This window comes from Ctenopharyngodon idella, chromosome 8 (assembly GCF_019924925.1).
Source record: "Ctenopharyngodon idella isolate HZGC_01 chromosome 8, HZGC01, whole genome shotgun sequence".
NCBI lineage: Eukaryota > Metazoa > Chordata > Actinopteri > Cypriniformes > Xenocyprididae > Ctenopharyngodon > Ctenopharyngodon idella.
In genome coordinates, this window is record NC_067227.1 from 11,203,400 (window position 1) to 11,221,920 (window position 18,521).

The 18,521-nt window shown below is 36.7% G+C and overlaps 2 protein-coding genes and 1 long non-coding RNA gene across 4 annotated transcripts in view; all 3 read left to right on the forward strand.

Annotated features, from left to right (window-relative positions):
* Positions 1-2,922, forward strand: part of LOC127517682 (protein bicaudal D homolog 2-like) — a 22,261-nt gene extending 19,339 nt beyond the window's left edge. Inside the window, exon 10 of the mRNA XM_051903662.1 lies at positions 1,688-2,922. Within this exon, the coding sequence (XP_051759622.1) occupies positions 1,688-1,693 (6 nt within the window). The 3' untranslated portion in view covers positions 1,694-2,922. The remainder of the gene's footprint in view (positions 1-1,687) is intronic.
* Positions 2,923-4,703: 1,781 nt separating this feature from the next.
* Positions 4,704-11,097, forward strand: LOC127517303 (uncharacterized). Of its 2 annotated transcripts, none has more exons than XR_007931237.1 (5): positions 4,704-4,834; positions 5,370-5,617; positions 5,702-5,813; positions 7,558-7,705; positions 10,400-11,097. It is a non-coding gene; the product is annotated as an uncharacterized LOC127517303 (long non-coding RNA). The 2 variants fall into 2 exon arrangements; XR_007931238.1 differs by having other exon boundaries at positions 5,711-5,813.
* A 133-nt stretch (positions 11,098-11,230) lies between these two features.
* On the forward strand, positions 11,231-18,288 carry LOC127517302 (N-acylglucosamine 2-epimerase-like). Its single transcript, XM_051902730.1, has 11 exons — positions 11,231-11,451; positions 12,738-12,842; positions 13,181-13,256; positions 13,406-13,481; positions 14,200-14,378; positions 14,633-14,857; positions 14,993-15,074; positions 15,210-15,385; positions 15,867-15,998; positions 16,890-16,977; positions 17,704-18,288. Exons 2-11 carry the CDS (start codon positions 12,742-12,744, stop codon positions 17,778-17,780), a joined length of 1,212 nt encoding a protein of 403 aa, XP_051758690.1. The 5' UTR covers positions 11,231-11,451; positions 12,738-12,741; the 3' UTR covers positions 17,781-18,288.
* Positions 18,289-18,521: the final 233 nt, after the last annotated feature.

An 18,521-nucleotide genomic window follows, 5' to 3' on the forward strand; every position in this document is an offset into this window, starting at 1 on the left:
TTTTTAGAATATTTTAAGTCATGTTACCATGTTATCAGATGGTTTTGTACCTTTAGTGAAATTATGTTTTTGAAGTCTCTCATGCTCACCAAAGCATATTTTATTTGATCAAAAACACAGTAAAAACAGCAATATTAGCCGCTTTTCCACTGAAATTACCTGGAACAATTTGTCCTAGGAACTTTTTTTCCCCCCAGACCTGTTGCTGTTTGCATTTCCATCACGGTCTAAAGTACCTTGAAGATTATGTCTGTTGATGTACGACTGTGCACAACTTTCCAGTTCCCATGGATTTCGTCTTCCGTGTATAAAGCCTTAAAGGGTTAGTTCACCCAAAAATGAAAATAATGTCATTTATTACTCACCCTCATGCCGTTCCACACCCGTAAGACCTTCGTTAATCTTCGGAACACAAATTAAGATATTTTTGTTGAAATCCGATTGCTCTGTGAGGCCTGCATAGGGAGCAATGACATTTCCTCTGTCAAGATCCATTAATGTACTAAAAACATATTTAAATCAGTTCATGTGAGTACAGTGGTTCAATATTAATATTATAAAGCGACGAGAATATTTTTGGTGCGCCAAAAAAAACCAAAATAACGACTTACATAGTGATGTCCGATTTCAAAATACTGCTTCAGGGAGCATTTTGAATCAGCAGTTCGGAGCGCCAAAGTCATGTGATTTCAACAGTTTGGCGGTTTGACACGTGATCCGAATCAAGATTCGACACGCTGATTCATAACGCTCCGAAGCTTCCTGAAGCAGTATTTTGAAATCGGCCATCACTATATGTCGTTATTTTGGTTTTTTTGGCACACCAAAAATATTCTCATCGCTTTATTATAATAATATTGAACCACTGTACTCACATGAACTGATTTAAATATGTTTTTAGTACATTAATGGATCTTGAGAGAGGAAATGTCATTGCTTGCTATGGAGGCCACACTGAACAATCGGATTTCAACAAAAATACCTTAATTTGTGTTCCAAAGATTAACAAAGGTCTTACGGGTGTGGAACACTGTGAGGCTGAGTAATTAATGACAGAATTTTCATTTTTTGGGTGAACTAACCCTTTAATAAAGCCTGAACCTTGTCGACGGTACATTTTTAAACTCTATTGTTGATTCAAATAGCAAACAACTTACTGCACGCACCGCAAAAGACTTTTAAAAATGGTGGTTGAAATAAAATGCTGTGTGGAGTCAACCAATCAAAATGCTATGTGAACTCAACCAATCAGCATGTTCAGCGCCCAATTCCCACCCCTGAAAGTTCCTGAACTTCGAAAAAGTACTACCTCATGAGTAGGTACTTTCTGAGGGGGAAATTTTTACCCGTAATTTCATTTAGACCCTGGTTCCTGCGGTTGAAACAAAGCGAGTACCACCCCAAAGTCCCTAGTTCCTGGGGAAAGTTCCTGCAGTGGAAACGTGGCTATTGTAAAATTGAATTTAGAAGAACTGTTTTCTATTTTAATATATTTAAAAATTTAATTTATTCCCGAGATGGCAAAACTGAATTTTCAGAAGCCATTACACCAGTCTTCAGTGTCACATGATCATTCAGAAATCATTCTAATACATTGATTTGCTTATCAATATTGAAACCAGTTGTGCAGTTTCAGCATTTGTATAAATGGACACTTGACTTACTGTGTGTCACTCTGTCTTTGCAGAGATGAAAGCCTCCTTGTGTCCTCCCCCTGTGCTCCAGTGTACATGGACCATGTTCATGCCCAGTTCATGAACACCCTCACCCTGCAGACCTGTCCCAGCATCCTCCTCTTCATCAGACCTCACCTCATTGGATCTCTCATCATGTCTCTCGTGCCTCTCCCACTCCCTCTCTCTCGCCTGTTTCCATGTGCTTGTCTTATTTTTGTTTGTTTGGATCAAGCCCTTCAGCTTCAAGACACTGAAAGCTGAACACCGTCATGTCATCTCATGATGGCATATCATCAGATTTTTTTCTTATTCATGAACCAAACCAAAAACTGAAGTCTAACTGGCTGTGACTGACCTTTTCTTAAGCTAGCCATAAATAAACACACCTTGTTTTGGTTTTAGCCATAAAAACTGAATTTTTAGGTATCATGGAAGACATTCCTCTGGTATAACTGACCAGTTGTGCAGTTCTACTACGAATCCTCATTGGTTATTTACATATAACTTGCCCTGGCCTTTAAAGACCGCTACCGTGAAGTAAAAAATAAATGTATACAGTATAACCAGTAAGCAGAACAATCAACTATGCAGAGGTACAAAGACTTTTGCTGCTAATTAGCTCATGCAAAAAAATCAACTTACCAAACTGCCAGTTTAACCTACCTACAACACAGGGTTAACAACAGCACTGTTAGACAGATTTAATTTTATTTAGTGTGATAGTGTTAAACTGCTGTGACAGTTGTGTTCATGTCCAAATTGAACACATTGACTGGGGAAAACTGTAATAGGATTTAAAATAGTGCCTTAATATTTTGAAGTTTCGAGTGAAGATTTGTAGATAATTGGTTTAATATTTTGTTTATTGATTTGATGGTAAGGGTTGTTTTAAGACTAATTATGGACATTTGTTTGTGCATGCATGTGCAGATAATTCCCTACAATACATTCCCTATAGGCTTGTTTTGTTGTTAACTAGGCCTTCGCAACCAATATTTCACTGTTCTTGTCAGAACCGTGTGTATATGTACGATGTTGTGTCGATCTGCCTGTCAACACTTTCATCTCGTTTTCAGTCGATTTCTATATTTCAAAAATGCTTCCTGTTGTATTTTTATTGTTTATTTTTTAACCTAATTTTCTTTTATATTTTATGGTTCAACCCTACAGAATAGTAATTTTCATGAAATATCAGGTCTTGTTTGTGAAAATATGTAGTGAAAAAAATAAAGTTGTTTTCAATGTTCGTGTATTTGTTGTCTTTTGTTTGTCTTACTGAGGATGTTACTCTTTCAGTCTGATTGGGTAATAACCAATGACCCTGTTTAATTTCAATGCTTTCCACTCATCACATATCACTTTCCTCAGAGTTCCCAGAGTCATATTTCAGGTTTAAGGGTTTTTATGCCCTCTACTTTGACATTTGCCCATCTTTAGTCTGAGGGGGTCAATTTTTGTCATTATGTCCTGCAGTAAAAAGATCCCTGAGCTCAGTATGACTACTCTTGTTACACGGCTGACAAAGGGCCGGTACTTCTTACTGTAACTGTTCTCTTTCAGCACAAATGTAAATGAAAGGATCTAGAGAAATTGGAGAAAATGTATTAATTTCTTCATCAAAATATAGTGAAGTCAACAGACATTACTGACACAGTCACCATGAATCAAAACTGACAATTCCTACTTTTTTATGTAATATTATAAATGATTTATCCATGCACATCATTATTTAATTAATGTGCCCTCAAAATCTTTAAATAAATTCCCCTCCCTCTTGCAACAACATCTCTTTTCTGATGACGTGTTTACTGGCACGAGGGTGGGACAACCTGTCACTCACATGAGATCACAGCAATAGCATAACACAACAATCCAGTAAATTCACGATGGTCAAAATCAAGTCCAGCCCTACATTTTTTTATTTAAGAAGCTGTTACACTCTGATATGTCAATATAGGGATTGTATTTCCATATTATCATGCAGAGTCGAAGAGACACCGAGCGCCACAAACAAACAGCAGCTGCCTTTTACAGTTCCTCTTGAACCAAATCAGAGCTTTTGCTGCGTTCAGGCCATGTCGTAACCGTAAGGAGATGGCAACCTGTGACATTCTACCCAAAGCTGTTCATGTGCTCAGACTCAGATTTCTGAGTTTCTACCCTGTTAAAAAAAAAAACAACCTGGTTAGGTATGTTTTGAAGCATGGAAGCTGGTTTATGCTGGTCATGAGCTGGTTTAAGCTGGTTTATGCTGGTCCTAAGCAACTAGCTCCAGCTCAGGATCAGAATAAACCAGCTCAATCCAGCTCATGACCAGCTAAGGACCAGGATAAACCAGCTCAAACCAGCTTCCACGCTTCAAAACATACCTAACCAGCATATGCTGGTGGTTTTTTCAACAGGGTGTCAACAATCAATGCCGAAATGAAACTGCAGCAGTCAGGTGGTACAAGTCAGTGCTCTGTAAGTTGTTTACGTTACTATAGTAATTATTATAGTAATGTTATGTGTTTTGAGACATGAGGTTATGTAATGCCTAATCTCTCATCTAGTAACGCTTTGCAGACTCTGCTGTGTGCATTCATGTGTTTTGAAGGAGGCGTGGCTTTAGAGAGCGCTCTGAAGGGAGGGTGTGATCTGATCTCATGCTTTCAAAGCTAGCTTGCTAATATTACTAGTCTCTCCGAAATTGCAAACCCTACCTTTAAACCACTGTGTAAGGCTGTAATCGCATCCATGTCCGATATAGCCAGAGCCAGCAGTATTTGGCTTAGCATATGATTTAAACATGCCTACTCCCATGAGGCGACCCCCTCCATGCAAAACAAAACAACTTTTATTAGGCTAATGATGTGACTGGAGCCTCCAGTTCATGAGTATACACGATTTTAAACACATTATAAAAGTAGCCCACTGTTCGCTTCTTTATGTGTAAAAACATTTGTAATGAGAAAAGAAATCATGACAGAAAGAATTGGGAGTGCTTTGATTTGTCGTACACTTGCTGCCCCCAAGCGGCGTGCAAGTGAAGTGCGCCTCACTTTGACGCACGGCAGGGCACCTTTCTCAGGTGTCCGCTCTGTTGTGTAGTAAATAGATCTCTCATACTCACTGCTGCTCAGAGGAGACCTCGCTCATGGAGCGGTGACACACTTTCGGTGAGTTCAGAACTACGCTTTCGATATTCTTAATAGTACAGCTTCTCCGCTTTTATAGCCTTTGAAGCCAGTGTGATTTCCATAATAATGTGATAACCTGGACGATGATAATCATTCTTGGTGTTTCCAAAATGTCCAGACTGGAATCAGTGTGGATGTACTGGTGTGTCATTTTGTTCATATAAGATTCTGTGAGTCAAAATTAAAGTGATTATGATTCTTTTAATGTTTTAAATGCAATATTATGGTGTCCATTCATAGAGACAAGTAATAAATGTATACTTAGTCTAGCTTTAAGCTCTCTAATATAGCCTATCCTCTTCCTATCCATCATTTTACTTGTATGAAAATTTGAGCATACCTTTCTCTGTCAGTCAGCAATCTGTTCATGTGATTTTGCTTGAAATGACAAGTAAATCATTTGAACGGGGCAGGTATTTGACCAGCGGATAAATTATAGATCCCCACTTAGGTGAAACTCAATCTCTCCCCTCTTGTTACTCTCTTTGCTTTCGTTGACGACCCCAATCCACAGTTTCCCAGCATGCAGCAGGAGCTTTGGCTGAGGGCCCTTCTTGATACCTGCGTGTGCAATGAGATCAGCCGCTGCGCAAACACTCCCGACAAGACCGACCGAACAAGAGCTCAAAAATGCCTTATCCAACAGCGCCACAGGACACAACCACCACATCTCCAACTCCAGCAGACCAGCACAGTCCCGAACAAAGACGTCCACAGACACAGTTAATTGTACTTCTTTGCATCATCATGGCCATAATCGAGGTGCGTTGCCCTGGTATTTTAGACAGACAGTGACATGAGAAGTGTGTCTTGTAGAATCTTGCAGAAATAACTTTTGTGTCTAAGAAAATGCAGATCAATGTGATATTGCCGAGGGCCCCTGGAACCTAAACAACCCGGTGAAAGCCTCAAGGAGCCACCAGGAGCTTCACAAAGAGCTGTTACTGGCCCACAAAAAGTAAGATCACAAATCAGACGCAGGAACATTTAGCTCTGTTCATGGATACTTTAATAAATCGCTGAGCTTTTTTAAGTGGGTTAGTGAAATATTGATGATGCCTCGTTCTCTCTCTCTGGGCTTTTGTGTCAGGCAGTCATGTGTGGACACACAGGCTGCAATCGTACACCCTCTGGTATTATCAGCAGCCTGGCTCAGGCCACACTGTGTCAGGCACTGTAATGATAGGCCTTCCTATCAGCACTGCCATGTCCTTTAGGGACTACTGATAAACTGAAGTTCAGTTACTTTGGCTGCTTCTGCTGAGAAATCTCATGTCGTCAATGGAGCCCATAAGAGAATATGATGATTGCAAAAAATGAGATTGGAAAAATTGGCATTTTTTCGCTCACAAAATGTTGCATTCTTTAGCAAAACTTTTGCGTTCCCCCAATAAACTTTGCATTTGCTTACTAAACTTTGTGATGGTAATAATAAGGAAGGAAAAACTATATTTCAATACTTTTTCAGGCGAACACAAAGTTTCATCAGAGGAACGCAATATTTTTGAGGAGTATCTTGGGGGAATGCTAAAGTTTTGTGAGAATGCGAAATAATTTTTTCATCCTGTCTCATGTTTTTCTATGTCATGGTGATGGGGGAAAAAATAGATGGGAGGAAAAATTATATTTAAAAATTATGTTTCAATGTTTTTGCATTCTCTCGCAAAGATTTTGAGTTCCCAGAGAAACTTGCCATTTGCTCGCAAAACTTTGACGTTCCACGAGAAACTTTGTGTTTGCTTGTACAACTTTTGTGATGAAAATAATATGAAAACGATAATATGAAATAATAAACATTAAGTTTCTTGTTGTAACAAAAGTTTCTCGGGGAACGTCAAAGTTTTGAACGGCAAGTTTCTCTGGGAACTCAAAATGTTTGTGAGAGAATGTAAAAACATTGAAATATAATTTTGAAATATTATTTTTCCTACCATCTAATTTAACATGATTTGTGAGAGGGCAAAATGAAAAATTTTGTTTTTTCCTTAATTATTTCCAGTTATTTTTAAATTGCAGTATTTTTATATCTGCATCTGCTAAATGCATAAATGCAAATGTATTTCACCTACATTATCATCAGTTGCTATGTTGTATATTTGAAAGATTTTTTCCCCACCAAAATAGGATAAATTGTCCTGTCAATCAATCTCATTTTAGGAATAGTTAGTGGAGTTTGGTCCATGGTTGTTTGGATCCAGGATTTTCTTTTTTATACATAATGTTAAGTAGGCCTGCTGTTCTTCAACTACTATTACATGTAAAATGCAGTGTTAATAACTAAAACAAAATGTTATAAATTGTTTTCCTTAATTGCAATAATAGCTTAAATACAATAAAATTTAAATATTAGATTAAAAAAAAAAAACCCTTACATTTAAGGAAAGGAAAATTCTGTCATCATTTACTCACACTGAGTTTGTTCCAAACCTGTGTGATTTTTTTTTTTTTTTTTTTTTTTCTCAAAAGAAGATATTTTGAATAATGTGGGTGACCAAACAGTTGACCAACTGTTTGGTTACTCACATTCTCCAAAATATCTTCTTCTGTGTTCAGCAGGAAAAAAGAAATTCAATTTCCTTTTTGGGTGAACTTTTCCTTGAAATGAAAACTATAATAGTATTATATACATATTTCTAAAATAACACTGGTAAAATGTTACTTTTATACCTGTTGTTTGTGCTTTGGCTCTTTGGGCGGGACAGAGGGCTGGTGGTGTGCTGTAAGCCGGAGCTTCAGACGGTTCTAGAGAGGAGGAAGAGAGAGCAGACCCAGAGGGAGGAGGGGGAGCAGAGCAGGAGTCCTCTGGAGCAGGTGCTTCTCCAGCGCCAGCAGAAACATCAGGAGATGATGGTCAGCAGCCTCCTCAAGTCAAACACACACCTTGTGATTGGACAATGAATTTACCAAGAAAGATTAGTATATAGTATTAGTTTAATTTTATGACATTGCCAGCATTCTAAGTTCCTTATTTTGTATGTTGCTTTTGTAATTCTTGGTTCCCCTTACAAAACTGACCATGGTAAACCACAGTTTAAACCAAAATAAAAGTTGCATTATTTATGATTTCTACTATGTAGAAATCATAATACAAACCCGATTCCAAAAAAGTTGGGACACTGTACAAATTGTGAATAAAAAAGGAATGCAATGATGTGGAAGTTTCAAATTTCAATATTTTATTCAGAATACAACATAGATGACATATCAAATGTTTAAACTGAGAAAATGTATCATTTTAAGGGAAAAATAAGTTGATTTTAAATTTCATGTATTTTAATTTCATAAATTTTAATTTTCATCTCAAAAAAGTTGGGACAAGGCCATGTTTACCACTGTGTGGCATCCCCTCTTCTTTTTATAACAGTCTGCAAACATCTGGGGACTGAGGAGACAAGTTGCTCAAGTTTAGGAATAGGAATGTTGTCCCATTCTTGTCTAATACAGGCTTCTAGTTGCTCAACTGTCTTAGGTCTTCTTTGTCGCATCTTCCTCTTTATGATGCGGCAAATGTTTTCTATGGGTGAAAGATCTGGACTGCAGGCTGGCCATTTCAGTACCCGGATCCTTCTTCTACGCAGCCATGATGTTGTAATCGATGCAGTATGTGGTCTGGCATTGTCATGTTGGAAAATGCAAGGTCTTCCCTGAAAGAGACGACGTCTGGATGGGAGCATATGTTGTTCTAGAACTTGGATATACCTTTCATCATTGATGGTGCCTTTCCAGACGTGTAAGCTGCCCATGCCACACGCACTCATGCAACCCCATACCATCAGAGATGCAGGCTTCTGAACTGAGCGCTGATAACAACTTGGGTTGTCCATGTCCTCTTTAGTCCGGATGACATGACGTCCCAGTTTTCCAAAAAGAACTTCAAATTTTCATTCGTCTGACCACAGAACAGTTTTCCACTTTGCCACAGTCCATTTTAAATGAGCCTTGGCCCAGAGAAAACGCCTGCGCTTCTGGATCATGTTTAGATATGGCTTCTTTTTTGACCTATAGAGTTTTAGCCGGCAACGGCGAATGGCACGGTGGATTGTGTTCACTGACAATGTTTTCTGGAAGTATTCCTGAGCCCATGTTGTGATTTCCATTACAGTAGCATTCCTGTATGTGATGCAGTGCCGTCTAAGGGCCTGAAGATCACGGGCATCAAGTATGGTTTTCCGGCCTTGACCCTTACGCACAGAGATTGTTCCAGATTCTCTGAATCTTTGGATGATATTATGCACTGTAGATGATGATAACTTCAAGCTCTTTGCAATTTTACTCTGAGAAACTCCTTTCTGATATTGCTTCACTATTTTTCGCCACAGCATTGGGGGAATTGGTGATCCTCTGCCCATCTTGACTTCTGAGAGACACTGCCACTCTGAGAGGCTCTTTTTATACCCAATCATGTTGCCAATTGACCTAATAAGTTGCAAATTGGTCCTCCAGCTGTTCCTTATATGTACATTTAACTTTTCCGGCCTCTTATTGCTACCTGTCCCAACTTTTTTGGAATGTGTAGCTCTCATGAAATCCAAAATGAGCCAATATTTGTCATGACATTTCAGAATGTCTCACTTTCAACATTTGATATGTTATCTATATTCTATTGTGAATAAAATATAAGTTTATGAGATTTGTAAATTATTGCATTCCTTTTTTACTCACAATTTGTACAGTGTCCCAACTTTTTTGGAATCGGGTTTGTAAATTAAAGGCACAATATGTAAGATTTTTGGATTAAAATATCCAAAAACCACTAGAACAGTGTTATTTAAGGGGCTTTCGCACTGAATAGTTCTTGGAACCCAGTTATAGGAACTAGCCACTAGGATAGTTCCCCGACAACTAAGCCATCGCCTATCAATGACATCATACCAGTGTTACCCTCAATTTCCAGTTTTGTTTGTAGAAACCATGAAACACCTAAGATGCTTTAATATATTAAAGCAATAAGTCCCAAGAAGCCATGGTTTACAATGAATTTATAACAGCTAAGGGGTGTTGTTAGGCATGACACGGAGCTAAACCCCCCTTAGCTGTTATAAATTCACTGTAAAGCATGGCTTCACAGGGCTTATTGCTTTTATAAAAAGGTTACCACACAATACAAATATTAAAGCCAAAAAATATTTATCAATGCAACTTTCATGAAGGAAAATCATTCCTTCTGCTGGAAAAAAATAGTCTCTGACCGTGAACACCAACAGAAGTTACATTTATTACGCCGTTAGATTTGTCATTTGCATCTGTTTTATAACATCATTTTCAACACACTCAAATGTATCTAATATGATAAACAGCGCCGCTTTACCCCACATATGCTTGACCAGAAGAAACGGAAGCAGCGACTGCGGCATAATAAAAGAAAAATTACATATTGTGCCTTTAATATGATGTAATTCATGTTTTCACAGTTTTTAATGTAATTTTGTTTACAACAGGTTGAACACTATCTGTAATAGCTAATATTTTGATGGAAACTACTGTTTAAGAGTGAGAATTTCATCAGTTTTATTTGTCTGTGTTTTATGATGTGTTACATCTCAGAAGGAGAAGGAAGAGGAGCAGAAGTTACGTGAGGAGGTTCAGCTCTTGGAGTTTGTGCGAGTGAGACAGAACCTGAAGAAAGTCCATACAGCTCTACAGAAGAACATTCACTCCTGATCTGACTAAAGACGTACTTCATTTGTCCATGCAGCTTCATTTTGAAATAAGATACACAGCGTTTCATCATATCTATTATGATCTTGTTGTTAACCTTTTTTCATACATTTTTAGTCTGTTACAGTTCACTACACTTTTCATTTGTGTTCTGCAATAATTTAATAATGTAAAAAACAAAAAAAAACAAACAAAAAAAAAAACTAGCGTACAGATATCCAGATAGTCATAGTTCCCTCCAAATACCATTATTACTTCCACAGTTATTGTAAAACCATACAAGTGATTCACAAACTGTAATATTTTGCTGAGAGTGGTGGCCTGTACGAAGCTAGCAGTTTTATTGCAGAAAACCGTAATACTACAAAAAACTTAAGTAAATACCACGATTTTACCACGGTACATGTTCAAACTGTGTGGTTTTCACATCCATTTTTGGTACTTTGTAAAGAAAAGAAATAAATCACGTAGTATTTTTTTGTAATGGGTTTAAAAGTATTTATAAATGTCAGTATTCTGAAATCAAACCAGAATGAACTATTCATATTGTATGGAATAAACATGGCTTTGATTGATAAAATGAATCTGTTTTAATGTGTATCTACCTCCATTTGCAATAAAGCTCAATCTGCTCCAACAGTTCCAGGATTTGCGAAAGTGTGTTTTGCTTACACAAGCTTTCTAAGACACATCCTCGCCTGTTTTCCTGGCCTGTGATTGGATGAGCAGAAAAAGGAGCTGGCGAATGGTCTTGGGAAAGCGGAATAAACTGGACCAGCTGTCTGGATGTTGGTCATATGATGAGCCGTTTTTACTGCCTCTGCAAAATTAAGGAAGAGTCGATTTAACAGCGCTTTATTTTCATTGTCACTAAAAAATAGGATCGTTTTAACAACAGTCAAGTACAAAAGGTGTGGTTTCTTCATCTGGCAAAACAGGTGAGTAATTTTAAAGTGTTTTGCTAGCAGGGAAATGCCAAGACAAAGCAAGTTTAAACATGATCTGTTTTTCTCGTAAAGTTGTTTTGTTACAGTAGCACGCAAAGCAAGTCAGTCACCACCAGATATCACAGATTTGACAAAGTAGTTCCACAAATCAACATTTAGCAGAGAGACGCCAAACACTTCACAGTTGCCTTTCCTTCTAAAAGCTTTTAGTTCATTCAAGCAGATAATATTCATGCACTAATCACAAGCTTCTGTTTAATCAATGACCTGAGCTGCTGTCAGTGGTTGCTAGTTCTCTTTAGTTCCTTTTGCTTGTACTAAGCTCAAACTATATTGAGTTCCCCTTCAAATGTTTTTCAGCAATTACCATGAAAATGCATGCATGCAGTATTATCTGTTTAATGTTTTCCATGTACATTATTGTATTGAAGTCAGAATAGTCAAGCAACTTCTTTTTCAGTACAGGCACCAAACGGAATAGCCATAATAATAGTAATAATAATAATAATAATAATTAAAAAAAAAAAAATGAAATGAAAATATACATGGATGGTCAAAAGTATGGAATAATTAAGATTTTTTTTTAATTGTTTTTGAATAAGTCTCTTATGCTCACAAAGGCTGCATTTATTTTATATTAAAAAAAAAAAAAAAAACAGTATAGAAATATTTTGAAATATTACAATTTTCAAAAAGTTTAAGTTTTCCAAATTCCTGTGATGACAAAGCTGCATTTTCTGCATCATTACTCCAGTTTTCAGTGTCACATGATCCTTCAGAAATCATTCTAATATGATTCGTTGCTCATTAAACATTTCTTATTATTATCTATGTTGAAAACAGTTGTGCTTTTTGTTGAACCATAATCCCCAAATTTACGCTATTGGTTGAGGTTGGCAGAGAGACGCTGCCTAATTTTCTGATTGGCTAAAATGCGCAGCAATGCGGTCAGATTTTTTGTGACGTCTGTCAGGTAGTAAGGGCATTTTATGCTTGGTATTTATAAATAAACATGTATTTCAAAAATATCACACAGATTCAGGTACATAATCTCTTTTAGGAGAATTAACGAGTTTAACATTAACATTAACAGTTTAGTATTTTGAGTTGCTGACTACATATAAGGTTATAAACACTGGTTCATTGACAGAGCAAGGGTCAGTTTTTAACACCACAAGATCACTTTGATGGCTGCAGTGCCTACACATCTAAAATATATTAGTCCTACTATAAAACAACCATTATGCATAACCCTAAACTGTCACTTTGTTTTAAAGAACAATGACTGCAGCACAGCTGGAACAGTATCGAGAGAGAATCCGGGCTGAACTGGACAGAGTTGTGGATTTCTGGCTGAAATATTCCCATGACAAAGAACACGGGTGAAATGATTCACATCTTAATGCAATGGCTTCTGCAGCATTTCCCTATTATTCTCTAAATATCCATTGTTGAAATATTTGTATTCTGTAAGCCTGAATGAATAACACACATAAATGCCGAACATTGAAATTGTCCTTAACACTGAACCCTGAGGGACACCCATCGTTCAAACAGTATTCATAAGACTTTCTTAATATTTTGAAATGAGCAATTTGAGTCACAGTGATGTGCATTTAAGGCATATGTACTTTGCTAGGTTGTATGTTAATTTTAGTTTAACATGTGGATTAAATATAATGCTGTTTTTTAAAAGTTTGTTTCATTATATTGACTTTAGTGGATTTTTTAACTGCCTTGGAAAAGATGGGAAGGTCTATGATGAGCTGAAATATGTGTGGTTACAGGGGAGACAGGTTAGAGCTTTTTACGTTTTTCATGTTCTAATAATTTATTTATATAATAATCATTAGCTGATGAAACTACTAGATTGACCTTTTTTTTTTTTTTTTTTTTTTTGTCCAATAAAACTTTGAGTGTCTTATGTGTCTAACGATTCCACCAGGTATGGATGTACAGCAGGTTGTATCGTACAATGGAAAGATTTCATAAACCTGAGATTCTTGAAGCTGCTAAATCAGGTTTGTGATTCAGTTTCTCAGTTGCTCTTTCTATATAAACATACACTACCATTCAAAGTTTTAGGGTCAGAAAGAAAATTAATACTTTTATTCATCAAGGATACGTTAAATTGACTTTTACATTGTGGCAAAAAACAACTGCATTCTATTCATCAAAAAGTTCTGAAAAAATGTATCATGGTTTCTACAAAAATATTAAGCAGCACAACTGTGTTCAACATTGATAATAATAAGAAATGTTTATAGTAACATTTATTTAACAATAATAACTAAAAACAAAAGTGTGGGGCACCAAATCAGCATATCAGAATGATTTCTGATGATGCTGAAAATTCACAGGAACAAATTACATTTGGAAATATATTAAAATAGAAAACAGTTATTTTAAATTGAACTAATGTTTCACAATATTACTGATTTACGGTATTTTTGATCAAATAAATGCAGCCATGGTGAACATCAGAAACTTCTTTCAAAAAATAACTGACCCAAACTTTTTCTGTAAGGTTTTATGCAGGAACTGCAAAATGTTTAAAAAAAAATAAGAGAGATCATAAAAATTCAGTGTTTTTTGAGATCCCACACTTCATTGCTAAACTGTGAAAGTGATTTTTTGTTTTTTAAAAAATTAAATGCCAGCATTTGATCTTCAGCTTTGATCTTGATAATCACACAGATATGCAGCGATCCTGTTACATCTGATATTGTTGAATTTCAGGTGCTGCGTTTCTGCAGAAGTTTGCTCGAGTTCAGGCGTCCAGCGGCCCGGGGAAATGTGCCTTCTGCCTGACAAGAGATGGCCGAGTGGTGAAGGTTCAAAGGACGATATTCAGCGAGTGTTTTTATGTGTTGGCCATGGACGAGCTGTCCAGGATTACACAAGACAAAGAGATGCAGGTAAAACTATTAGTCAATATCTCACCTAGAAATCAAACTGGGTAAAATTATTATGACATCATATGTATAGAATTGACTATGGCTAATATGAAGATTGTGCTTTTTTTTATTATTAAAAAGTGAACACCTCTCAGTGACTTTTTAGCATATGCATTTGTTTCTCCATCTCTGATATAAATCTTACAATTTCTTTGTAATTTTAGTTTATTTTTAATGGCTGATATCAGGTTATGTTTTGTCCTTGTTCTCACTAGACAGATGCTGAGAGCATGATGGATCAGTTGATATTCTGGGTTCAGACTGATTCATCAGGTCTCGGTCGTCCTCAACTTCCTGGTGATCCACCTGTCAACAGTATGGCAGTTCCCATGATGCTCCTGTGCCTGGTAGATCAGCTGACGGAGGGTAGAACTGATGTTGCGGAAAAGTACAAAGACCTAAGCGGATGGTGTGTGGAACGGATATTACAGCATATACAAGTGAGCAAACATATTATATATATATATATATATATATATATATATATATAGTAAATATAAATATATAAGTAATGGAAATTCTGAGATAATGGAAACACCAAATGATGATACATTACACAAAATTCTTCATCTCAGAGAGATGGAAAAGCCATTTTGGAAAATGTTACATTGAATGGAAAGGAACTTCCTGGCTGTCAAGGGCGGTTGCAGAACCCTGGTAAGTGATCATTTCAAAAGTTTCACTTCATTTCATTAGTTTGCTTTTTAGTCTTATTGAAGTAAATCCAACATCTCTGCCACAGTCTTCCATACAAATTCAACATCCTTTTCTTCCTGTGACGTCTCTTTCTAGGTCATGCTCTGGAGGCCGGCTGGTTTCTGCTGCAGTATGCGATGACAAAAGGAGACATGCAACTGCAGAAGACGGCAGTGGATAAGTTCATGGAGATCCCGTTCCACACTGGATGGGATAAACAACATGGTGGTCTTTTCTACTTCCTGGATGTAGACGGTCATTGTCCAACTCAGGTTAGATTATACTAATGATTTGCTGTTTGTAGATGTAGATTTCCAGATGCAGGGGAAAGCAGGGTTAACTTTAACACAAATTTATAACGCAAGTACAGAAAGAGTAATGTTATTAAGGATGGGATTTAATAGTGACCTCAGAATATTTGAAAAATATCTAGTTCTAGATGGCGCAGGCTGGTGGGTCCTTAATGCAGTCTGCTAGCTATCACTACATGGCACAAGCTGATTGGCCACAGCTGATTCTGCAGCCAATGAGCTTGCTGCTCAACATTTAAATAGTTTGCTTCTGTGTCTGCTTTAAGCAAGTCTTGCAGTGTGCTACCAGAAACCCTCCACCTCCCCCAGCTCCACCTGTCTAGATCTGCTACAGGTCATTTCATATATGCTATTTGCAGCGGTAGCATATCTTACATGCTCACATCATTATGTCTGTAGAAAGTCCCCATAAAACACGAAAACCCAATATGTGTGTATACAGTTAGAATGGAATATGAAGTTGTGGTGGCCTCACTGTGAAGCTCTGATCGCCTACCTGATGGCCTACAGTCACATCAGAGAGCCTGTGCTACTGGACCGATTCAAACAGATCTACGACTACACCTTCAGACATGTAAGACATGCATTACAGAGACATCATGTCATACATTAAAAACTTATACACTGCCCGTCCAAAAAAAAAAAAAAAAAAGTCAGTTTGTATTTATAAAGACAAATGCTTTAGAGTCTATGATTGGATAATTATTGCTGCGATTATGTTTCTAGCATGTTATTTGTTTGGGAACAGTTCTTTTAACCCTATTTGGCGTGTGTAGATTTTCATTTCTTAAACAACCATGTAGGAAGACACATATGGCCATATTCCAGTTCTTTCACAATTTCACAACCGGTCTTTCAGAGTTTGAGCCTGATGAATCTTGACATTGTCATTCTGGAATTAACAGTGTCAAGATTCATCAGGCTCAAATTGTGAAAGAATGATTCAGAAAGATTGAAGAATCATTTTCACACATGAATTGGCACCTCTGAGTCCAGACCTTAATTTCATTGAAAGTCTTTGGGATGTGCTGGAGGAGACTTTACAGAGTGCTCACCTCTTGCATTGTCAATACAAGATCTTGACCAAAAATTGATGCACCTCTTGATGGAATTAAGGTGCCAATGCATGTGTGAAAATGATTCTTCATGCTCCCTCCAAACCATTCTTTCACAACTTGAGCCTGATGAATATTGGCATTGTCATCCTGGAATATGGCCATGTGTCTTCCTACATGGTTGTTTAAGATATTAAAAGCTACATGCTCCATCAGTTAGGGTTCAAAGAACTGTTCCCAAACACATAACATGCTAGAAACATAATAATCACAACAATAGTGATCCAGTCATAGACTCTTTAAGTATTTGCCTATTTAAGTATTTGCCTATTCAGCTAACTTTTTTGGCCGGGTGGTGTATAATGGGTGTAAAAGTATCATATGTTTCCATTGTTGTGTCTTTGCTCAAGTTTTCTGATGAGGAACATGGCGAGTGGTTTGGATATCTGAGTCGTCAGGGAGAGGTTGTGCTGGATTTCAAAGGAGGACCCTTCAAAGGTGAGCAGCTACAGAAAATTGCTTTCCATCACTGTCAGGCTTCATGCTAGACTTCTGTAGTTTGTGTGTGTGTGTGTGTGTGTGTATATATATATATGTGATCATTCATTGCCAAAATGAATACCTTATTTGAGCAGCAGAGCATCTTTTAGTCCCAATTAATTTTTAGCTAATTCTGATTAGCTACACAAGCGTTTAAGTTTGGGGTCAGTAAGACTTTTTAAAAGTTTTTGAAGCAAGTCTTCTGTTTACTAAGGGTGCATTTATTTGATTAAAAAATAGTAATAACAGTAATATGAAATATTACACTTTAAAAGGCATTTTCTATTTGAATATATTTTAAAATGTAATTTATTTTTGTGATGGCAAAACTGAATTTTCAGCATCATTTCTCCAGTCTTTAGTGTCACACGATCCTTCAGAAATCATATGCTGATTTGGTGTTGAAAACAGTTGTGCTGCTTAATTTTGTGGAAACCATTTTTTCAGGATTCATTGATGATTAGAAAGTTCAAAAGAACAGCATTTGCAGAAACCTCTTTGCAATAGTGCAAATCTTTACTGTAACTTTTGACCAATTTAATGCATCCTTGCTGAAAAAAGTATTTCTTAAAAAAAAAAAAAAATTACTGACCCCAAACTTTTGAAACATAGTACACTATGAAATATGGTCGTTTATGTATTTAAATTTTGAACCATGACACACTGACTGTAATCTTTGTACAGGGTTCTTCCATGTTCCTCGGTGTCTCTACATGTGCGAGAAGCTTCTGGATGGTCTTCTTGAAAAGCAGGATTCTTGAACTTGCAGTTATTTTGCACTACATTACCAGATGTGACAGGAAGTGTAACTGATCAGTTTGCATAAAATGCAGTAATTATACAATTTTGATTATATAGTTTTAACTACATTAATTCTTACTGTCAAATTGTATTACGGGTTCATATTTTTCATTTTAAGTGCCATTATTTTTTTTTAAGCCATTCATCTAACATGTGAATGAAAAAGGGACCATATAGTTTTTTTTTTTTTTATATTAAATGAATTTCTAGCCAGTACTATGTTCACAAGTTGGACTCATTGCATTTGTCTCTAAAAGGTTTTCTTGATAAAGCTTTTTATTCAGCCATGTGATTAATAGAAAGCAAAGCTAGAAAAAACAATGTTGTGTAAACCACTCCCATCTGATGATCTGCTGCTCTTAAGTGTGCCTTTTTGTTAATCACTTTAATAATTCTGCACACATTAGTGGCTAAATCATGTGAAAAGACATTCCAACTGCTCTGAATAAACTGACATGTTTACTGAAATTGATGTTGGCTTACTTTGTACAGCACTTGTCATTAAGTGGATGCTGATGTCTGAAAAGCTCACTACTCTGATATACATGAAGGCTGTCAAATTCTTGCTCACTGAAACTCAAAAAAAAAAAAAAACACCATACTTAAAAATAAACTCAAGTTATCACCCATATTATAAACCACTAAGGGTACGTTTACATGACAATGATGTACTAAAAAGTTTTTCCTTGCATTTTTCACAC